The sequence below is a fragment of the Mastomys coucha genome, unplaced genomic scaffold (genome assembly GCF_008632895.1).
Source record: "Mastomys coucha isolate ucsf_1 unplaced genomic scaffold, UCSF_Mcou_1 pScaffold22, whole genome shotgun sequence".
Lineage (NCBI taxonomy): Eukaryota > Metazoa > Chordata > Mammalia > Rodentia > Muridae > Mastomys > Mastomys coucha.
In genome coordinates, this window is record NW_022196905.1 from 222,488,169 (window position 1) to 222,511,144 (window position 22,976).

Below are 22,976 nucleotides of genomic sequence, written 5' to 3' on the forward strand. Positions count from 1 at the left end.
AAAAAAAAAAAAAAAAAAGAAAGAAAGAAAGAAAAAAGAAAAGAAAAGAAAGTGGTTGCCCATCCAGTGCTCAGGCCATCCCCAGCCCCCTGTATGTGAAGGTGGGCCACACTGGTGTTTCTGTGCTTCTCTGGTCCTCTCCTGTAACCCCTGCTTCCTTGTACGAGATATTGACCATTGCTTCCTGTCTGCTTCTTGGCAGCCGCTCTAGCACCTACCAGTACCCTGAGACGCCTATCTACACACAGACAGCAGGCACCAGCTACTATGAGGCCTCAGGCATGGCTGCCCAGGTCAGCACGCCAGCTACTTCCCAGACGGGCTCAGTGTCCATGTATGTGTCTGGCAGCCCAATTGTCGCCAGCTCATCCAGCAGCGAGGCTGGGGCCAGCAACAGCAGTGTGGGTGCAGGGGGCAACGGGGGAGGCAGCAGCAGTGGCGGCGGCAGTGGCGGCGGCAGCGGCAGTGGAGCAGGCACCTACGTGATCCAAGGCGGCTACATGCTAGGCAATGCCAGCCAGTCTTACTCCCACACCACCCGTGCCTCACCAGCCACAGTAAGTGTTCCAGTCTTATTCAGAGATGGGAGGTGAGCACTTGGGAAGAAAACCTGGCTGTATTCAGAGAAAAGAAGTTCGACCCAAGGCATAGCTCACGGGTATGGTGCTTACCTGACCTAGGGCCTGGTCTCATATGTAGTGTAGTCTTAGATGTTGCTCAGCCACTCTGCACCTCAGCTGCTTTGTGAGGCTCTGGGGACAGTTGCAGATATGCCCTTAGTCAGAACCGGTGGTGGCTTGATAGGAAAGGAGAGATGGGAGCTCCTAGAGTCCAGTGGCAGAGCTGAATTCAGCCCAAGTTGGGCCCATTATCAGTCGGGACCATGGATGGGGTCAGAACACTCTATTCCCCTGCACCTTCCAAATGACAGTGCACCCAACCCTGTGGGTCCTCCGGTGCTGCTCGAAACCGCACACAGCCATGTGGGTGCAATGAATGGGTCTGCTGAGGTGGTGGGAGTTGTGCCCGGCTGGACGCCTCTCGCCCTCATTACTGCTGAGCCCAGGCAGCTATGGTCCCTGAGAACCTGTGTGAGTGCCTTTTCTTTTTCAATTTTACTTGAAAAAATTATAGGTTCACAGGAAGCTATAAATGTGGTACCAAGCACTGGTTGGGTGGCACATGCTTGTGTGATCCCAGCACTGGGGAGGCAGGAACATGACCACAGGTGCAAGGCCACACGGTTCCAAGCTGGCTAGGGATACATAGCATGGACTTCTTTCAAAAGGAGACACTACAGGCTACTTCGATGACTCAATAGGTAGAGGCCCTTGCTACTAAGCCTGACTACCAGAGTTCAGTCCCTGAAAGCCACACGGTGGCAAAGAGCCAGCTCCTCTGACTTTCACACGGATGCTGTCTACACACAAAATAAATAAATGAATGTAGTAAGAACAAAGACCAGAAAAGGGCTAAGGATGGCCTGGTAGTCACGTGCCTGCTGTGAGAACAAGAGGTTCTGGGTGTGGATCCCAGCATGTCACAAGCCTGTAGGCCCAACACGAGGAGGAGGAGAGATGGAGAGGTACCTGGGGTTCACCTCTAGCTAGCCAGATTGTAAGTTCCAGGTTCAGTGAGAGATGCTGTCTTAAAAAATCCAAGGTAGGGCAGGAGAGATGGCTCTGTGGGTAGGAGCAGCTGTTCTTCCAGAGGACCCAGGTTCAAGTCCCAGTGCCCACATGGCACCTCACATTGTCTGTAACTCCAGTCCTAGGAGATTTGACACCTTCTTCTGCCCCCTGTGGGGGTAGGGCATTTATGGGTACATACATACATGTAGGCAGAACACATACACATAAGATGAAATTAAACAACAAAAACAAGCAACTGGTTAAGCAATGAGTACAGAGCATCCGAGGTAAACATCAGCTGTCGACCTTTTACCCCCACACCTGTGCTTGTGTGTGCACTCACACACTTACACATATAAACAAAAGCAGTGTTAATAAAGAGGTATGATAAATGTCCATGCACCCTTTACTGGGCACCTTACTTAGTCCCACTTCCCTAACAGAAAACATCCAATCCAGAAATCTCAGTTTGGGACCAGGGATGGCTTCTGTCTATTGTTTTTGAGACAGAATCTTCCTTTCTAGTCTACTCTTAAACACATGGTTCTTCTGCCTCAGTTTCCCCAGTGTTGGGAGTTTAGGTATATTTTCACCCTCTTCCACCTTACTTTCAACATCCTGAACCCCTTCAGGAACATAAAATTGTTTTCCATCTATAATGATTTCCATCTCTATTACCTCACATCTGGCATATTCTACATGAACTCTTACTTTGTGACCTTGGGAAACTGATTTTTCTTTTTCTTTTTCTTTTTCTTTTTTTTTTTTTCCAAGACAGGGTTTCTCTGTGTAGCCCTGGCTGTCCTAGAACTCACTCTGTAGACCAGACTGGCCTGGAACTAAGAAATCCGTCTGCCTCTGCCTCCCAAGTGCTGGGATTAAAGGCGTGCACCACCACTGCCCGGCAGGAGACTGAATTTTCATCCCTCATGTATTAACAACTTTGTCTTTAAATAGCTGTAGGTGGCTAGTAGCAGGTGTATATGTCGGTCAGTGCTGTTCTAGAAACTTTAAAAGACTCTAGTCCCCAGGAATATTGTGACAGGATATGTGACTTATAGCTGGCCAGTGTGGCTTTCAGAACCATTGTGGAAAGCAGCTGCAGAAAACGCAGCCACACAGACTACTCAGTCCTTTCGTGTGCTCCAGGTCCAGTGGCTCCTGGATAATTACGAGACCGCTGAGGGCGTGAGCCTGCCTCGGAGCACCCTCTACTGCCACTACCTGCTGCACTGCCAAGAACAGAAGCTGGAGCCGGTTAATGCCGCCTCTTTCGGCAAGCTCATCCGTTCCGTATTCATGGGTCTGCGCACGCGCCGTCTGGGCACCAGGTTTGCCCCGCCCCCTCCACTTTCATTTGCCCTTGGCTGGGAGGGCGTACACTCTGCCCACACGATCCACCTCAATTCCAAGTGGTCTTGAACCACAGGACAAGGACCCTCTTGCTCCTTGTTCACTCCCTTGCTCAGCCCTGCCTTGGGGACATCGCTCAGCCGACCTGTCTTCTCTTTCCTGTACTTTACCCCATCTCCTTCCTCAGCGATCTCTTGGTTCTTGCTCATCTCTTCCAGATAGTTGCTCAGGCATCATGGCATGCATTCATTGGTTCACTCATGGTACCCATAGGTCATGGACTTAATAACCTCCATGTCTCAGTTTTCTTATGTCTGTCTAGGCTGTCAGGAGCACCCTTCGTGGGATAGAGACACAGCAAAGTGGGGCTACATGCTTAGTAGTATAAGCACCTCACGTGCCCTATGACCAACAGCCTCGTGTCTGCCAAGTGCTTGCCTGGTATCAGAATTGGTAGCAAGCAGTGACTCATCCTGCCATGTCCTCACTCCTGGCATACAATGCCACGGTCGACAGCTCAGCTGAGAAACTTTCTCTGTCCAGGCCCCTAAGTGAGAGGAAAGCATGAGACCCCCAGTGTCCTGCCTGCCCAGGTGGTAAAGCACTTCACCCCACCTTCTTCCAGGGGCAACTCTAAGTATCACTATTACGGCCTACGGATCAAAGCCAGCTCACCCCTGCTGCGGCTGATGGAGGACCAGCAGCACATGGCCATGCGAGGCCAGCCCTTCTCCCAGAAACAGAGGTAGGGACCTCCTGCTCTGGAGCTGAGCAGGAACTGTGAAGTTGGCTGTACTACCACTTGACCATGCCCTAGACAACGTTCATCAGCCTGCCCAGCCCTAACCAGACGTCTCATCCATCACCTCCTCCCCAGCGGCCCCTCCATCAGCCCTCACCTGCTACCCATCCCCCACCCCGCCCATCCCCCTCAGAAACCTAATCCCCACACAGCTGGGTTATCTCCCCCACCAGGTGGCTTAACTCCCCCTCCCCCAGCTGGCCCATTTCCCCACCAGCACCCCACTACCCCTTCCCCTCCAGGCTCAAGCCCATCCAGAAGATGGAGGGCGTGGCCAACGGTGTTGCTGTGGGGCAGCAGAGCACAGGGCTGTCAGACATCAGCGCCCAGGTGCAGCAGTACCAGCAGTTCCTGGGTGAGAGCCGATGGGCAGGGCAGTGCAGACTGCCCCAGGGGACTCAGGAGGGTCCATAGGGGGAGTCTGGTGGATATTCAGGCTTGCTTGCTTCTGTCTTTATCATATTGTTCTAGCCCCAGAAACCTTCTCCCAAGATCTCCCAACCCCATTTTTGGGCGGTTGTTGTTTTTCTTGTTTTGTTTTTGTTTTTGTTTTTGTTTTTCCAGAGAGGGTCTCACTATATAGCCCTGGCTAATCTGGAACTCACTGTGTAGACCAGGTTGGCCTCCGACTCACAGAGTTCCACCTGCCTCTGCAACCTAAGAGCTGGGATTAAAGGCTTGCGCCACCATGCTAGCCTATGCTGTTCTTGGGAGATCTGGTCTCACCGTATATTCAGGGCTGACTGCCCCAGCCTGCACAGGGCTGAGATCTCAGGTCGTGCATCCCCATTCTTTTCAGTGTTTCTTGTTTATATATCCCCAGTGAAGCCTGGGGATGCTTTGGATGGTCAGAGAGTATTCATTACCGTGATGCCACCCTTGCTGGCATGCAACTATGTCTCTATGACTAGGATTAGTAACTGAGAGGGCAAGTGTGCACCCATGGTAGATGTTCAGATTTTACATACGCTAAAGATGCAAAATAGGGAAGTCAAGGCCTGACAGTGATGCGGACCGCTGCTAAGAACAGCCTGATGGGTGGACAGCGACACTGTGGCTGGGGAGTGAAAGGAGAGATGACGCCACAGAGTTGTGTGGCGCTGGTGGCCTACAAGTAGGGCCTTTAGGCACCTACACCCTTTGCAGGGAAGCTGCCTATACCAAGCAACTAAGGATCAGGAGAACCAGCAATCATCAGCAGGCCAGGGCTGGCCAAAGCACCTTGTGCACTCTGTGCAGGGGGTCATGGGACCCTGGGCCAGTAGCTGATCCTGCTTGAGCCTAGCCATTCACCCCATACATGGGATCGACATGTGTTGGAAAGGTGATAGGTGACCAGAACCCTAAAGGAAGCAAGAGAGGCAGGCAGGTAGACACAGGCCCTCATGGTGCCCTCACTCCTAGACGCCTCCAGGAGCCTCCCTGATTTTGCTGAGCTGGACCTCCAGGGCAAAGTGCTGCCTGAGGGCGTCGGTCCTGGGGACATCAAGGCCTTCCAGGTCCTGTACCGGGAGCACTGTGAGGTAGGGCTGTCAAATGAGTGAAAGACTGAGTGGGCTAGCCTTGAGTGCAAACTGGCCTTCTGCCTTGGGCAGGAAGCCCCATGATGGCCCTTTGCCATTTCCCATTGCGAATTCCTCACCCTGCAGGCCATCGTGGATGTCATGGTAAACCTCCAGTTCACACTGGTAGAAACGCTGTGGAAGACCTTCTGGAGATATAATCTTAGCCAGCCTAATGAGGCACCACCACTGGCCGTGTGAGTCCCCAGGGTTTGGACAGAGGTGACCCCTGTATGTGGGGATTACACATGCCCTTGACTGGGGGTTGGGTGGGTTCCTACAGGCATGATGAGGCAGAGAAGCGGCTGCCCAGGGCCAGTCTGGTGCTCCTCTCCAAGTTCCAGCCTGTGCTTCAGTGGACCAAGCACTGTGACAATGTGCTGTACCAGGGCCTGGTGGAGATCCTCATCCCTGATGTTCTGCGGCCCATCCCCAGTGAGTGCTGGTGGCAGCCCCCTCCCCAGGGGCCCAGGGGTCACCCCCTCCCCTGCTTACCCTGACCAGCACCCCATCTTCTACAGGTGCCTTGACCCAAGCAATCCGGAACTTTGCCAAGAGCCTGGAGAGCTGGCTTACCCACGCCATGGTGAACATCCCTGAAGAAATGCTGCGGGTGAAGGTGAGGGGCAGGGCGGCGGTGGGGCTGCAGCATTGAGCAGGTTTGTCTGTGTCTGCTGTGTGCCTGTGAAGACTTCCCCTCAAGGGCCTCAGGGCTGGCTCCAGGCATTCTTATGCTGTATATACCCATATCTGAAAGGCTTCCGGGGGTTTATTAAGACACAGCCTTACCATGTAGTCCTGATTGGTCTAGAGCTCTTCATAGACACCAGAGTCACCTGCCTCTGCCACCTGAGTACTGGGATTAAAGGTGTTACCCACCATGCCTGGCAAGCCTGTGTCTGAGGCTGCTCTGATTGAAACAGTAATTTACAACCGCATATAGAGCTCAGTGGTGCGTTCTCAACCTAGTTTGTGCAGGCCTTGGGTCCCAGTCTCAGCACTGGGGGCAGGGCTTTGTTGCGTCTTTCATTGAAATGGTAGGATTTGGGCATGAAGATGCATTCCTGTAGCCTATCACAAAGGATGAGGACCACCGAAGGGCTGAGCCTAGTCTGGGCTACATAGCAAGACCCTGCCTCAAAGGGGGAAAAAACGCCAGGCCTGTGGTGGCCCACACTTTTAATCCCAGCACTTGGGAGGCAGAGGCAGGTGGATTTCTGAGTTCGAGGCCAGCCTGGTCTACAGAATGAGTTCCAGGATAGCCAAGGCTATTTATTACAGACACTGTGGCAAAAAGCAATAACAAAAACCCCAAATGCACAAAATAAATAGAAAAATAGCTGGTGGTAGTGGCCCACACCTTTAATCCCAGCACTTTGGAGGCAAAGGCAGGTAGAATTCCAGTCCAGCACTACCAGGGCTACACAGAAAAACCGTCTCAAAAAACCAAAATGGATGGATGGATGGATGGATGGATGGATGGATGGATGGATGGATGGATGGATTGCCGGTCAGTATGCCAACACAGTAAGTTGAATGTTTGACCCACACCAGTACTGGAGGTCCACCCTTGGTTTCCAAACAGAAGCAGTAACGCACACCCTTCAAGTGAGGGTAGGCCAGATGGGGTTTGTGTGGAGGCCTCTAGCCTGCTGTCTCCCATGCAGGTGGCAGCAGCCGGTGCCTTCGCACAGACGCTGCGGCGCTACACATCGCTCAACCACTTGGCGCAGGCTGCACGGGCAGTGCTGCAGAACACTGCGCAGATCAACCAGATGCTAAGCGACCTCAATCGAGTGGACTTTGCAAATGTCCAGGTGAGCACCATTGGGGCTGGGACAGGAGGGAGCGATGGGAGAAATGGCTGAGCGGCTGCCTGCTGCGCCCCAGGAGCAGGCCTCGTGGGTGTGTCGCTGTGAGGACCGTGTGGTGCAGCGTTTGGAGCAGGACTTCAAGGTGACACTGCAGCAGCAGAACTCACTGGAGCAATGGGCAGCCTGGCTGGACGGCGTTGTGAGCCAGGTGCTCAAGCCCTACCAGGGCAGTTCTGGCTTCCCCAAGGCGGCCAAGCTCTTCCTCCTCAAGTGGTCCTTCTACAGGTGCGCGCCTGTGCGGCAGGGTCCTGGCTGGGAGGGATGAGACCAGGGGCATCCCAGCGTGTGTTAGAGAAGACCTTCCTTCAAAGGTGTTCCTGTGAGAAGTGGTGGGTAGGGCTAGGGAAAGCCTGTTAGCTCACAAGAGACACCGGGGAAAACAGCAAGGACCCAGCATGCCTGTCAGCAGAGTAGGGTGAACAGTCCTGATGTCCTGACAGTCTCTTGGTCACTGCCCCCAGCTCCATGGTAATCCGGGACCTGACCCTGCGCAGTGCTGCCAGCTTCGGTTCCTTCCATCTCATCCGACTGCTCTATGATGAGTACATGTACTACCTGATCGAGCACAGAGTGGCCCAGGCCAAGGGCGAGACCCCAATCGCAGTCATGGGAGAGGTGTGCATCACGTGAGGCACTAGGGACATGGGCAGGTACCAGGTAGTGGAACCCTGACTTTTTCCTTTTTCTTCTAACAGTTTGCAAACCTGGCCACCTCACTGAATCCCTTGGACCCTGACAAAGGTAGCAATGCATGTCCCCACCAAGATCTGGGTTCCAGGGATAGGGGCAGATGATGGGGGAGGCCAAGTGTCCCTGGAAATTTCAGTCTGTCGCTGAGCTGGGCCTGGTCCCTGTGCCCCAGATGAGGAAGAGGAGGAGGAAGAGGAGAGTGAGGATGAGCTGCCACAAGACATCTCCCTGGCGGCTGGCAGTGAGTCCCCTGCACTAGGCCCAGAAGCTCTGGAGCCACCAGCGAAACTGGCGCGGACTGACACCCGTGGCCTCTTTGTGCAGGCCCTGCCCTCCAGCTAAGCCTGAGACCTTCCTGCACCCCTCTACCCGCCCAACCTGCTGCTGCTGCCCCTCCAGGCCAGGGTCCGGTCCTTCAGTTTTTGTGGCTTCACTGTAACCCTTCCAGCACATGCCAGAGCTGGAGAGGGTCCCCCCTGACAGGGAAGGCTAGGAGAGTCTCCCCTCATATGGGGCTGGTACAATCATGGGCGGGGCTGGGCAGAATTGAAGCTGCAAACCCTGACACAAAAGATGTGCCTTAAGGAACCTGCCTAGGTGTCCCTCTTTCCTGCCCCAGCTCACAGCCCTATTCCCCCACCACTACCACCCCAGAGGGCAGCAGGCCAGCTCCTCCCCTGCGGAACTATTAACTTATTCTGCTCTCTGGCTTTGCACAGCCTGCCTGGGCAGGCGCAGGTGGATAGCACCTTGGGACCCCCACCGTCAGCAGCAGTACCCCACTGCTCCCCTTTCTTGGTATAAGTGCAATTAAAGCTGTGGGTGTTGCACCTTCTCCAGAGCTGGGCTCTCCTGGCTCTGCAGCCCAGAGAGGGGCATATTGTGAAGGGCCCCGGCCTCCAGCTTCCAAAGAGGAGCATCCGGCTGGCTGCAGGGCCAGGTGCTCCAGACCCGAGGCCTCGCCCTGCGCCTTCTACCCCATCAGCTTGTGACCGAAACCTGCTCCCAGAGCTACTTGTCCTCCGTGCAGTGCCCCGACCCCCGTGACTGTTGTGATTAGTGAGCGCCGCCTGAGCGGCTCAGTGACTTGTTGGGTTCTTCCAACCATCATGGCCTTATCCGGTCCCGTTTTCTCAGTGTCTTCAATCTGTGATAGATGTTTATGGAGAAACAGAAAATCTGGCCTATTGTACAGAAATCACTATTTTGTGTGCTCCGCGTGCTGCAGCTTTGGGGTGGCCCTGCACACTCCCTGGGCCTTCCGCCCAGTGGTCAAAGTGTCCACGCGCGTGCTAGTTTAGTGTGCTGTTTTCTACCTTTTTGTAGTCTTTCTTAAAACAATAAACACTGCTGTGACCTTTGTCTACCGATGAGAGCAGGGTTAGGTGGGGAATGTGTGTGGAGTGGTGCGTTGGGACAGAACGGGACACCAGCCAGGTCAGAAATAAAGCATTTAGTACATGGAGAACAAGGCGTGGCGACCATGGGGTTCCCACCCTAGGTGAGGGAGGCTGGAACCACTGGCCACCCTAAAGGGCTACACTTGCAGCCAAGGAAAAGGGCCAGTGTGCAGGAAGCAGGACTGGGCTTTGCTGGGGCAGGCCAGGCCTAAGGGGCTCCTCTCTCTGCCCTTTCCCAACTTAAATAGGCATAAATAAAGACACATCCAGACTCTCCGGCCACCAGAGGCAGCTGCACCAGTGCCATCCATCCTGCAACCTAACACTAGTGCCGGTTGTGGTCCTTGTAGGACCAGCCCAGGAAGGCGGTCCTCTCCGGGCCCGTGGAGGTAGTTGGAGTCAGGGTCCAGGGCAGTCCAGCCCTCACAGCACAATCCAAGTGTACCGCTCACTGTCTGCCAGAACCTTCAGTGAGCACCCTGCAGAAAGGATATGCAGAACCATGATCCACCTTGTCCAGTCTTGTAGCCAACTTATGGCCTAACTAGACCTAAAAAGTTCCCCAGTGATTTCCTACCCAATTCTCCATCCTTGGCTGAATGCCACTCACATCCCAGGACACTCCTTACATCCAGATGCCCGGGATCCAGGGTAAGATCAGGTGTCCTGTCCGGCTAGGGCACTTCCTACCTTTGTGCAGTGCCTCGTTGGTCATCCTGTTCACATAGCGGCCACTGCTCTCTGGCACCAGCCATTTCATGACCATGTCCACACAACTCTTTCGGTAGGAGCTCCAGACACTGCCACTGGGGACCAGGTAATGAGTGAACAGGAACTTTCCTGCCAACCACCAGGGTTCCCTGACAGTTCACTCTTGCCTTGCCTCACCTGGTCTGTCCTTTGACCTCAGTTAGATCACCCACGCTGACTGTCTCAAAGATGCCTGTGTTGAGGTCCCAGGCCACCTTGAGACTGGTGTGATAGGTCTTGGGTCTGTGGTAGTGGAGGACAAAGAGGGTGGGCTGGTTAAGTCCCTTGCACGGGCTCTCCAAATTCTGTCTGTTCACCCTGTACATCCTGCACAGAAGGGTCTGTGTGACCCCCACATAAGGTTAGCCAAGGGCCCTACCACTCACCGAAGCTGGCCCTCTTCAGTGGGAGCTGGGAAGGCCAAGAGCAGCAGACCAATGTTGATCAGGACCTGGTTGGTTTCTGGGCAGACCTGGGAGCAGGCAGTGACAGTTATAGACAGAGATCCTAGAGTGGGAAACACTCCTGCCTCCCGCTGTGCCCCAGCCTCACCTCCAGGATGACTATGTCATAGTCACTGAAAGAGCAGAACTGGTGACCCCAGGTGGCATCATGGCGGATGACCTCATTGATGACATACTCGAAGTCCAGGGTAAGCTGCTCCACTGTCAGGTACTGGCCCTGGGGATAGAGAGCAGAGAGCTAGGGGTAGCGCCAGCCACCCTCAGATCTTAGATCACCCATGGCTTGCATGATCACTACACACCTGCATGTCTGTCCGCTCTCGCATGGGCCGTAAGTTGCGGCCACGGAGATCAGTCACCACAAAGGGCAGGGAGATCTTATCATCCTCAAACTCTGGGGAGGCAGGTAGAAGGTAGGAGCGGGCCAGCGGTCCTCTTGGGACTGCCCCATCCCAGATCCTGTCCCAGGAAGACCCCTCACCATCCTCAGGCTCTGTTCCTTCCCCAGACTGCAACACATAGTGCAACTTGGTGTAGTTGATGTAGCCAGGCTCAGGGGCAGTGGTCTCTGCAGCAGGAGGGCTGTCCCTGGGTACCACGTCCCCACTTGGGGTTTGTGGCTCTAAAGATGGGCGGCAGCGGCTACCGGAGGGCCCCAAGCCAGAGGGCAGCCGAGCTTCCTCCAAGGTACTACCCTTGGCCTCTTTGGCCCTGCGGAAGATGTCAGCCACAAACTCCTTGGCCTTGGCAATGGCTGGCGAGGGCTCAGGGGCTCCAGAGGGCTGGGCTGGGACCACCTCAACACCAAGGCTGGGGAAGGCTGGGACTGCCTCAGGGCTCCAAGGTCCCGGGGAGCTGGGTGGGGCTGGGGGAAAAGCTGTGTGGTCATACAGGATTTGGCAGAAACTGCTGTCACCTGCAAAAAAAGCATGAAAGTGGGCTTTGTCATCACAGTTCAAAGCCTGGGTTAGAAGCCCACCTGAAGGAGCCCCAGGAACCATTCCTGTGCTCGTCAGGCTGACTCCCTTGGAAGGGCATGAGTTCAGAAAGCACAGATAGTCTGAATGCAAAGACCAGACCTATGCAGGCATGCATTCATTCAAGACTTTTAAAAAGTATGCTGGGAGTAGAGCCCAGGGCCTTTCTCATGCCAGGCTGGCACTCAAACCTCATCTTTGAACATTTTTCATGCTACTCAGAAAGGACACAGCAAATGAGATTTACAAAGCTTTGCCCTTAGAGTGCAGTCTGCAGTGAGAACAGGTAAAAGCTAACTGAGTTCTCATAACCAGACCAGACCAGCACACGCATACAGGCCACATTTACTGGAGGAAGTAGGAGTCAGCAGAGGAACCTAACAGGCCACCAAGGAATGCCACACTCCTCCCTATAAGCAGCACTACACCTCTCAGGCTTTTGTCCAAGGGACCATGATGGGACACTCATGAAAGAAGTAAGTTGAAAACTGCTTGGCACAAACTTCTGGGATAAGCTGGACACAAGGCTAGGGACAAGGCCAATACAGGCTCCTCAGTGCTTGCTCGGGCCTTGCCTATGTGAGGCTTGTGGTGAACAGGTGCCACAGCCTTAGTAAAACACTTAGATAGCTCTTCCATAGGGACACAAGTGTCCAGGGAGGGCTGGGGGAGAACTCAAGTCTGGGGCTTAGGTTCCTGTCCTTTGCTGGTCAGCCTGGTCACATGCACTTGACCCTGCCCCTTCTTTCCCCTGCCCCAGGCAGCCACTTTAAGATGGGAATAGTCTTGAGTTCTTCCAAAATCAAAACATGTTATTAGTTATCCCAAAAGTAGTATACAGCTATGGCTCTCTTTCTCTCTGTGTCTGTGTCCAGCTGTAACATGTATGTCATGGCCTTTCTCTGCTGTTCTACAGGACACTGACCTAGTCCTCTTCTACCTCAGGGAAGAGTCCCAGGAGGCACCTGACTGTTGTGGACCTGAGCTCACAGCTGTTGACCCCAGGCTTCTGGACGGAGGGAGCAGCAGGGCAGAGCTATGGTCAGACTCACTCTCTTCCTGCTAGACACTGCCATCACCTACTTCCTAACATGTCACTCTATCAAGGCAGAGAGAAATGGCTTAGTGGGTAAAGATACCTGCCACTAGGTGTTTACACCTGAGTTCAAAATTCCTGGAATCCACATGATAGAAGGAAGAGAATGAACTCCTGAAAGTTGTCCTGACTTCCCTGGTACATGCATATGAATACATGCGTGCACTGACAAACATACAAAAAATGTTTAAGTAATATAGAAAAAAAATGTAATTTAAAAGTAAAAAGAAAAATGCACCATGAAAACCAGGTATAGGAATATACATTTTTAATTCTAGCACTCCAGAAGCAGAGGCCTGTGAGTTCTAGACCAGTTCATAAACATTGTCTAACAAAGGAGATACCATAAAATTTGTTACTAGTATTCCCTGACACCAAGGATACAGGATAGCACACATGTACTAACTATGCTCTAATGTTGGCTGGGTGACACTGACGAAGGGTTCCCAGCACTGCCCACTGTCACACCATCAGTGGAGGGACCCCAGAACTGCCCACTGTTGCACCATTAATGGAGGGGCCCCAGCATTCCCCACTGTTACACCATCAATGGAGGGATCCCAGCACTGCCCACTGTCACACCATCAATGGAGGGACCCCAGCACTGCCCACTGTTACACCATTAATGGAGGGATCCCAGCATTCCCCACTGTCACACCATCAATGGAGGGATCCCAGCACTGCCCACTGTCACACCATCAATGGAGGGATCCCAGCATTGCCCACTGTCACATCATCAATGGAGGGATCCCAGCATTGCCCACTGTCACACCATCAATGGAGGATCCCAGCACTGCCCACTGTCACACCATCAATGGAGGGACCCCAGCACTGCCCACTGTCACACCATCAATGGAGGGATCCCAGCATTCCCCACTGTCACACCATCAATGGAGGGATCCCAGCAATGCCCACTGTCACATCATCAATGGAGGGATCCCAGCATTGCCCACTGTCACATCATCAATGGAGGATCCCAGCATTGCCCACTGTCACACCATCAATGGAGGGACCCCAGCACTGCCCACTGTCACACCATCAGTGGAGGGACCCCAGCATTGCACACTATCACACTGTCACACGGTCTCTCTCATTTTCACACCCCAAAGATGCACTGCTTAAAACATGTCCCTGTCCTCGGAGCATATTAACTGTACTTCGTCACATCATCATCTTTTTTGCCATGCCGGGCAGGAAACAGAGTTCTGAGCTCTGCTCAGAAGGTCACTACGCAGAGCAGCCTCAGCAGCTCTTCCTGCTCAGGTAAGACCCTCTCGCCCTACTAGTGCTAAAGCAGCTCCGGGGTTGACTTCAAGTAGCTATATAGCATTCACTGAACATGCCAGCCCAGCCTTCCTGCCTCCCAGCTACATAACTGTGAGAGATTTGACCCCTCTGAGACAGGGCCTACCTGCTGAGTGGACAGAGACAGCGCAGGCTACAAGAGAGTAGCTGGTGTTGAGCAGCACCACCTGATCTTTCTTGAGTTGGAAGGCGGGTTGGAAGGTGGGGAAGGGGTACACCACTTGGTATTTGGTGTGCAGCATGAAGCCGTGTCGTAGGCACTGTGCACTTGGGTCCCCTGCAGCAAGACAAACTACAGCTCACTTGATGTCCTGGCAGTGGACCAGCAGCCACGTCTCCCTCTAGGGCCCCCGGTGCCTCACCTGGGTGAGCACGACTGGCATCCTGGCAGGCAGCACAGCGGCCCCGAGGTGGCACAGCCACGGTGCTGATGTAAATGTCACGATGGTTCTCATCACTCATCATCATCATGTTCATGAGCATCCCGTTGGCTGAGCGGGTACTAGGGGTGGCACACCCTCAGCCTCAGGCCCATGAAGGGTCTACAAGCCCACCCTGCCCACCCCACAGCCACCCTACCTGCCCCCAGTCTCACTTGAAACCAAACACGATGACCTTGGAAGCGTCACTAGGCCACTCACACACAGTCAGGTACAGGTCACTGTAGATCTCCTCATCCTGGAAGAGCCGCACCTGCCGGACCTAAGCAGCATGCTCAGTCAGTGTGAGGCTAAGTAGGGCCCAACCAGAGCAAGGAAGGGCTACACCAGAACCAAGCTAGAAAAGAGCTCCCATCACAAATAGCCCAGGTAGGCCTGAGCCAAAGAGAGCCCTGCAAGCTGGAGGGAACCTGACTGAACATATTACCTCCCTGCTCCCTCTGGGTAACGAAACCCATGGAAACAAACTGAAGAAGCTCCACCATGAGGCAGGGGTCAAGGATGAATGCTAAAGCCACTGTGACAACCTGTGTGAATCTAAGAAATCTGCCTGCATCCTGGCCCAGGCCAAGAGTGTCAGATGGGCTATATATGATACCTAAGCCACATGAAATCACCAGTTTGACCATTACTGCCATTTATACACAGGACACAGGCTGAATGACACAGGAGTAGCTGAGTCCCTGCTGTCTGAAGGGTCAGCCCAGTGCAGGGCCGGCTGAAAGAGAAGGCCTAGTCCTACCAGCTTGAGCTTGCTGTGGACGTTGAACTCCCACCAGTAGAGGTGATATATGTAGAAGGAGAAGTCATCATCCCCACTGCTGCTGGTGTAGGAGAGGACATAGCGGCCACACTTGGAAAATCCCAGGAAGATGTGGCTGTGGGCAGAATGGGCAGATGAGGACACGCCCACAGCCCGACCTGCCACCACCCAGCCTAGCTGCAGCCTCACCCTGCATAGAGAAAATCCTCATCTACGATGTTCTTGAGGGACACGCAGACCCTGGGGGGCAGCTTCCGGAAAAGACGAGGTGAGAGCTGCCCACTGATCTGGGGAAGAGACAGCCAGGGCTCTTTAGCCAAGTGGCCTCCCTGCCTCCTTACCAGAGGCAGCGGCTTCCCCAGGCCCACTGCTGGGCAGACGGTGACACCAAAGCCAAGTGACCTTACAAAGCACCTACCCCCACCAAGGACCCATGTTACACCCCAACCATAGCCCCATTTGGATCCAGAATCCTCCCAGCCTAAGCCCACATCTCCCTGTAGAAGGATCCTCTCACTCGGACAATTGGCTCTTTCTTGAAAGCTGACCTATGAGATGGGAGACTAGGATGTAGGAGGCCATGTATTTATTTGCCTGCTCCCAATTAGCCCACAAGAGGACCAATTTCTCTCTTTATAATGTAGTAATTTGTGCAAACTACGACTCACAATAGAGGCTAGGACAATTTGCAGGAGTCTGTATGTCCTCTCACTATGTGGGTCCTGGGGATCACACACATTATTAGGTTTGGTGGCAAGTGCCTGTACCTATGGAGCCATCTCACTGGACTCGGAGCCTAAAACTCCCAGTATTCCCAATGCTCCAATCCATTACTAAGAAAATCTCTTAATTAACTGCTACCTGCCAACCAACTGTCACACCCTAAAACATCACCAAGGAAAGATCTGTGGAAACACAGACATAAAGCTGACCTCTGAGGAGCTATTTTGGCCCACCTTCAAGCAATAGCCATATTGTGGGAAAAAGAGCTGCAGGGGAAAGGCTGGCACCCAGTTCATCTCAACCCATGAAGGGAATGGCTCTGTCAGACAAGCCTTCCTGAGAGGATATAACCCTTGCCCAGGGAGTGTCTAGGCTAAGGGCAGAGCCACAGTCTTGCCTAGGGAGCACCAGTTAAAAGGCACGTTTTACCCTCACCCAGTTCCTGAATTCCCGTGCACATAGGCAATCTTGCTCCACTGCTGCCCACCTAACAGATTATTCACATTCCTGTCCTTTCAGGTGTTCTCCAACAAGGGAGACAGAGCCCTAAGTGGCTTCCACTTTGAGAAGACCTGGCCCTAGTCTGGAAACATTCCTCTATTCAAGGAGTGAGGCAGATCTAGGTACACGAACTAGATACAGAGATGGTCAGAGCTTGGACAGACAGCGAGCATCAAACAGAGGATGCCCAGTGCCAGTACCAGGGGCTCTTCAGGGGTTTGGGGGGAAGTTCCAACAAGGGGCAGCGCTTTGAAAAATCGGTCTAAACCAAGGTCTACCCTTCCTCCAGATTCCTCGGACAGCCTCTATGATAACCGCCCATCCGCCTCCATCCCCGTTCTTTCCTCCATGATTCTCCCCGGCCTCCGTCACCCAAGCCCCCTTCTTCACTGATCTCGCCTAGCAGCCTTCATCCAAGGCCCCCTGCAGGTGACCCGCCTAGCTGGCTCCACACAAGCCACCAACCTTCGCCAGCCCAGCCCGCGCCTCAGCACCAGCCTCTACACCGCCAAACCCATCCCCATCCCCACTGCCCGGCCCGCCCAGCCCCCTCCCGGCCCCGCCCCCCACCTCGCCGCGCCGCCCTCCCTCGGCCGCCTCCCGCGTCCCCTCCTTCTCACAACCGGGCGCGCTCGCCTCAAATTCCAGGCCTCACCTTGACTCGCTCCAGCTGCTTGAGAACGTGTTCCCGCCGCCGCCCCACCGCCCGCTTCCCCCCGGTGCCCCCAGGGCCGCCGCCGGCGCTCCCGGCCCCGCTGTTCCGCTCCGATTTCGAGCTGGGCGCCATTTTCACCCCCTCCCTCCACTTCCGGAGCAACCGGCCCCTTAGCCCCGCCCCTGCCACATTTTGATTGGCTTTTTCTCCTTACTGCGGCCAGCCGGTTGGGTGACAGCCGGCATTCCTGGTCTCTTCCCGCTACGCTTGTCCATCAAAGCTGTCTCGGCTTTTGGTTGGTAAAGATGGTAGCAGCTCCCGCCTTATTCCCGCCCTTCATTAAAGATAAACCACTCAGAAACCACCCTGGCGTTCTTCGGCCAGAAAACTTCAACTGAATAGGCGAAGATTTCTGTCAGGCTTGACATTGACACGCCCCTGAGTGGGTTTCCGTGGAGACCACTGGCTGTCCAGGCCTATGGGCGGGGCGATGGGAACCTGTGGTCCACAAGGGCCAGAATCTTCAGCCCTGGCTCTGGCTCAGGCTGGGAGGGCCAAAGCCTGAGGAGCATCCCTGGGCAGCTAGGGAAGAGAACAGGAAAAGGCAGTGGGAGAAAAAAATGGCTCGTTTTAAAACATCTTCCAGACCAGGCGTGGTGGCTCACGCCTTTCCAGCACTTGCGAGGCAGAGGCAAGGGGATCACTTGAGTTTGAAGCCAGCCTGAGTGAGTTCTAGGACAGCCAGGGGTACACAGAGAGACTCTTGTCCCAGAAAAACAAACAAACAAACAGACAAACAAAGAAACAAAACAAAGCATCTTCTGGATGATGATGACAAATGATAGCATCGGTCAAATATCATGCTGTATTAAAAAAATTAATTTTCATGGGTCAGGCATGGTTCTTAGTTTGCACCTTTTTGTGGAAGGCCTGTTAAGCCTATCATACTCATTAATGATGGTAAGAAATGTTACTGGACATGTCAGCTTCATGCACCAGTTTTGCATACATTCACTCAATCTCTGCAACAGTCCTTTATTTTACACATGGAACAGGCATAAAGTGAGCTCTCCTGAAGACATGGCACTTGTGTACTGAGGCTGCTGGCTGCTCTTTTTACAGTCACAGGAGAGGCAGCATGTTCCATTCGGTTTATTGAGGTCATAAACAAGGAAATGAGTACCTGTCCTTGAGTTCCAGGTTTGGGTAGAAAGGCAGTTGGATGGAAAGCAGCCTTGTAAAGGGGAGGAGGAGGAATATTCCAGCAAAGACAAAGGCTTCTGGAGAGGTTCGAGACTGCTGCGAAACTGCAATGATGTATGATTAGTGATGGGGACATGTGCTGAGCTAGGTGAGCATGTTGCTAGGTGATCTCTTCTTCATGCAAAGAGCAGAGTGCCCACTAGCAGCCCTCCAGTGTGAGAAAATATAACCCTGCATGTGCAGACCCAGCCTCAGCTGAATCATAGACTAGTTGGGCCAGAGCAGGAATAACAGGAGGGAAAGGATGAACAAGGAGGCAGCGTGTGTGTGTGTGTGTGTGTGTGTGTGTGTGTGTGTGTGTGTGTGTTCAGTGTGCAGATGAGATTCACCCATGAGAGTATACGAAAAGACCAGGGTTCAATAATAGTCTATCATTCTCCACCTTAATTTGGGGGTGAGTTTTTTGCTTGGCTGGTTGGTTGGTTGGTTTCGGTTTCTTAGACAGGACCTTGCTGTATAGCCTTGGCTGACCTGGGGCTTGCTATGTAGACCAGGCTGGTCTCAAACTGAGAGAAAGCCACTGCCTCCTGAGTCCTTCACTGAGTCTGGAGTTTGTGATTTCTGTTAAGAATGCTGTAGTTGGGAATGAAATTTGAAGGAGAAGCCTGTTTTGCTGCCCTTCTCATTCATCTTTGGAACTTTCTACCACAGACACCCTTCCTCCGGGAGGTGGGGCTTACTTTCTCCCTGGTATAGAGATTTAGATTAGTGTCTTTATAGAATGAGGGGAGCTGTGCATACATGGTGCTGCCTACCTTTAATCCCAGAACTAGGGATGGTCTGTGAGTTCTAGGCCAGCCTGGTCTACATAGAGAGAGTCCCAGGCCTACCAGGATTACATAGTGAGACTGTACCAATCAATCAGTCAATCAATAGCAAACAAAACAGAAAGTAAATGGAGGGAAGTAGAAACGACCCAGCAGATAGCTCCTTAACCAAAAAGCAAAATATGACCGTCAGCTGTGAAGTAGAGAGCAGCATTCATGATTGAATCCCTCCTGTCTTAGATTCCTAGGTCTTTTATTTTGTTTTGTTTTGTTTTATTTTATTACTTTTATTTTCGAAACAAGTTCTCTCTAAATAGCTTTGGCTGTCCTGGAATTCACCATAGACCAAGACCAAGTTGGCCTCAGACTCAAAGATCTGTCTGCCTCTGCCTCATGAGTGCTGGGAATAAAGATGTTCACTACCATGCCCAGCTGATTCCTAATACTGAGTAGTTCACTTGTCAAGGCTGTATGACAAGCCAGGCATGGTGGCGCACGCCTTTAATCCCAGCATTTAGGAGGCAGAGGCAGGCGGATTTCTGAGTTCGAGGCCAGCCTGGTCTACAGAGTGAGTTCCAGGACAGCCACGGCTACACAGAGAAACCCTGTCTCAAAAAAAACAAAAAACAAAAAACAACCACAACAAAAAGACTGTATGACAAGTACTCCCTATCTTTTATTTATTTAGTTATCTATCTATTTTATTTGAAGACCTTACTATGTAGCCTTGCTGCTCTGGAAACTTCTATGTAGACCAGGTTGAATTGAACTTACAGAGATCCACTGCTGCCTGTCTCCCAAGTGCTGGTATTAAAGATAACTACCACCATATCCAGGCCCCTTCTTTAACTTAATTTAATTTTTTTTTAGAAAGGGTCTTGCTGTGTAAGGCTGGCCTTCAACCCTGGATCCTCCTGCCTTGGCCTCTCCAGTACTAGAATTGTAATAGCAGAAACAAGCTACTACACTTGGTTTTCTAAGAATAATGTACCCTCTGATATTGTCCTTAAATTCTATAATCTAACTTTGAGAACACACCAAATATTTGTCCCTTATTCAAGAACATTGTATAAAAGATAATAGGTCAAAAGTGAGCAGAGTCTAGATATGGTGACATAGGCCTGTAATCCCAGCATTTAAGGGGCTAAAACAGGAGCTGGGAAGATGGCTCAATATTTAAGAGTGTCTGCTTCTGGGCTGGAGAGATGGCTAAATGGTTAACAGCATTGACTGCTCTTCCAGAGGTCCTGAGTTCAAATCCCAGCAACCACATGGTGGCTCACAACCATCTGTAATGAGATCTGATGCCCTCTTCTGGTGTGTCTGAAGACACAGTGTACATTATATGTAATAAATAAAAAAGCCTTTAGAAAAAAAAAAAAGAGTGTTTGCTGCTTCTGTGAAGGTCCTAGGTTCAATTCCCAGTATCCACTGCCTGTAGCTGGAGGTGGGAGGTGATCCAGTGCCCTCTTCTGGCCTCAGTGTGCACCTGCACTCACAAGCACACACACATAGATGTAATTAAAATTAACTCAGTGTTCTTATTTAAAAAAAAGAAACCAAGCTGGGCAGTGCTAGCACACTCAGCAATAGCACTCAGGAGGCAGAGGCAGGCAAATCTCTGAGTTCAAGGCCAGCCTGGTCTACAGATGGAGTTCTAGGACGGCCAGGGCTACACAGGTAGACTCTCTCAAAAGAAGAAGAGGAGGCTGGAGAGATGACTCAGCGGTTAAGAGCACTGACTGTTCTTCCAGAGGTCCTGAGTTCAGTAATGAGATCCAATGCCCCCTTCTGGTGTGTGTGAAGACAGCTGCAGTGTTCTCATATACACAAAATAAACAAATCTTTAAAAAAAAAAGAAGAGGAGGAGGAGGAGAGGAGGAAGAGGAGGAGGATAAACAAACCAACAAACAAAAAACATGTCTGGGGTGATAGCTCAATCAGGAGGGTGCTTACCTTGGGAAAACGAAACCTGAGCTTGCTTCCCCAGAACCCCTGTTCAGAAAAGTCTGGAGTGGTTTACACTTCCAGCACTGGAGAGGCAAAGGCCAACCCGCGCAACATACCCAAACCCCATCTCAAAGTGGGGATAGGCTCAGTGAGTAAAGGTGATGACCTGAGTTTAATCCCCAAATGACACACGGTAGAACTGACTCTGAGAAGTTGTCTTCTGGTCACTATATGAGCTCTGTACATGCTCCATCTTAGGGTATGTGTGCCCATACCCATAAGTATTAGGGATTGGTTCTAAAGCTGTCTCAATTCAATTCAGCTCCCAAAGGCCAGAGGGCTCCAGTGGGTGGCTGGGAGTGTGACCTGCTGGGAGCACAGAGCGGTTTAGCCCATTACCGCTACACATATGTATATACCATATACATATAAAATAAATTTAAAAATCTAACAAAAAATATGAACATCAAACTTCCAGGGTGTCAAGGACATGAAACTGAATAAAACTATGTAGACTGTCACCAAGCAAACAAGCAAGTAGTACAGGGTGCTGATAGGGGAAGCTGAGTGACTGTGCAGACCTGACATGATATAATGGCGGCCAGCTTGAGTTATGACCACCATGTCTGCTGGAAAGTAGTGCTTATAGGTCTTTTCTACATAGCTACCCAGCAAACCACATTATACAGCGATTAGCAGTGTATGAGTTCTAGCTTCAGGGACGAACCTAGGTCTTTTATTTCAGCTTAAAATAACCACCTGTGTTCCATCTGAGAGGAAGTCAGTTTTTCCCTGACCCATTTATACATCCATCTTTCTATAGGGCTATAGGAGACAAAGATGTCTTTGTGCTCACAGACATGCACTAGAAGAATCTGTAAGGTTAAGCACACAGGGTTATTTCTTCAAGAGAAGGAATGAAAAACCTGCTTGCTTGCTTTCTCTCTTTCTTTCTTTTTCTTTCTTTCTTTCTTTCTTTTTTTCTTTCTTTTTCTTTTCCGGCTTTTTTGAGACAGGGTTTCTCTGTGTAGCCCTGGCTGTTCTGGAACTCACTCTTGTAGACCAGGCTGGCCTCGAACTCAGAAATCTGCCTGCCTCTGCCTCCCAAGTACTGGGATTAAAGGCGTGTGCCACCACCGCCAGGTGTAAACACGTTTTTTGTTGTTGTTGTTGTTGTTGTTCAGTTAACCTATAGAACCTATCTTATGGAAGGTGTCATGTTTTACAAGGAATATTGATGTAGTCACATCTGATCTGTATCCCGTTTACTTTGTTCCTCAAAGAGATTTAGGTATACTTTGTTGTACATTCAGGATTGAGTTAATTATCACAAGAATAGTTTTCACCAGTTAGTCTCTGTAGGTTTACTTGTTTTGGTTTGGGGCTTTTGAGGGTGAATTTCTGATTCTTTGTTTCTACTTCCAAGTGTTGGGATTATAGGCATTGGCCTCTAGGAACTGCTTGGTGCCTTCTTTTGTTTTTGTTTCTTTGTTCCTTTGTTTTCAGACAGTCTTATCTCAGGCTGACCTCCAAATCACTGTGAAACCAAGGCTGGCCGTGAACTTCTGATCCTCCTGTCTCCACTTCCAAAATGTCTAGATTGCAAGGGTGTTATACCATACCCAGCTTCCAACTGACCTTGCTGCTTCCAGAACCAACATGTCAGGCAGGCTCCCCACAGACAGCCTCCTGAGGTGCTCAATAGTCTGACTCACATTGGTCTCGGGGCCCTTGGTCTTCACACACTAACAGTGAGCTGCCAGGAACAGTGACAGGTTTATAACAACTCTTTCCAGTGGCTCAGTGTATGAGAGAGCTTGTTTCAAAGGCATGGATGGGGACCTAGTTTGATTCTTCAGCACTCATGAAAACGCTAGGAATGGCTGTGCATGCCTATAACATTAGTTTGGGGGGTCGATGACATGTAGATCCTGGAAGTCCACTGAACTGACTAGTTTTTGGTTCAGTGAAAGACCGTGTCTCAGATAATAAGGAAGTGTACTGTGGAGA

The 22,976-nt window shown here is 51.8% G+C and overlaps 2 protein-coding genes across 7 annotated transcripts in view; one reads left to right on the top strand and one right to left on the bottom strand.

Moving 5' to 3' along the window:
* The window catches only part of Rfx1 (regulatory factor X1), a 29,517-nt gene extending 20,235 nt beyond the window's left edge, over positions 1-9,282 (top strand). For 3 of the 5 annotated variants that reach the window (XM_031340548.1, XM_031340549.1, XM_031340551.1), the window contains 13 exons: positions 203-557; positions 2,781-2,962; positions 3,610-3,729; positions 4,029-4,141; positions 5,191-5,309; positions 5,436-5,545; positions 5,632-5,783; positions 5,870-5,967; positions 7,016-7,165; positions 7,239-7,447; positions 7,684-7,837; positions 7,918-7,963; positions 8,085-9,268. In XM_031340548.1, coding sequence (XP_031196408.1) covers positions 203-557; positions 2,781-2,962; positions 3,610-3,729; positions 4,029-4,141; positions 5,191-5,309; positions 5,436-5,545; positions 5,632-5,783; positions 5,870-5,967; positions 7,016-7,165; positions 7,239-7,447; positions 7,684-7,837; positions 7,918-7,963; positions 8,085-8,254 — 1,978 coding nt within the window. In that variant the 3' untranslated portion in view covers positions 8,255-9,268. Of the gene's footprint in view, positions 1-202; positions 558-2,780; positions 2,963-3,609; positions 3,730-4,028; positions 4,142-5,190; positions 5,310-5,435; positions 5,546-5,631; positions 5,784-5,869; positions 5,968-7,015; positions 7,166-7,238; positions 7,448-7,683; positions 7,838-7,917; positions 7,964-8,048 lie in introns of all 5 variants that reach the window. The other 2 variants (XM_031340552.1, XM_031340550.1) reach the window with 2 other exon arrangements.
* Positions 9,283-9,350: 68 nt separating this feature from the next.
* Dcaf15 (DDB1 and CUL4 associated factor 15) lies at positions 9,351-17,162 on the bottom strand. 2 transcript variants are annotated; one of them, XM_031340553.1, is made up of 13 exons: positions 16,987-17,162; positions 15,297-15,394; positions 15,087-15,222; positions 14,500-14,606; positions 14,267-14,406; positions 14,011-14,181; positions 11,008-11,442; positions 10,829-10,920; positions 10,615-10,743; positions 10,449-10,534; positions 10,201-10,305; positions 10,003-10,118; positions 9,351-9,791 (listed from the first exon to the last, which is right to left on the bottom strand). In XM_031340553.1, exons 1-13 carry the CDS (start codon positions 17,116-17,118, stop codon positions 9,736-9,738), a joined length of 1,803 nt encoding a protein of 600 aa, XP_031196413.1. In that variant the 5' UTR covers positions 17,119-17,162; the 3' UTR covers positions 9,351-9,735. The 2 variants fall into 2 exon arrangements, with proteins under 2 accessions (XP_031196413.1, XP_031196414.1); XM_031340554.1 differs by lacking the exons at positions 15,087-15,222; positions 15,297-15,394 and having other exon boundaries at positions 16,987-17,157.
* Between the last annotated feature and the right edge of the window lie 5,814 nt (positions 17,163-22,976).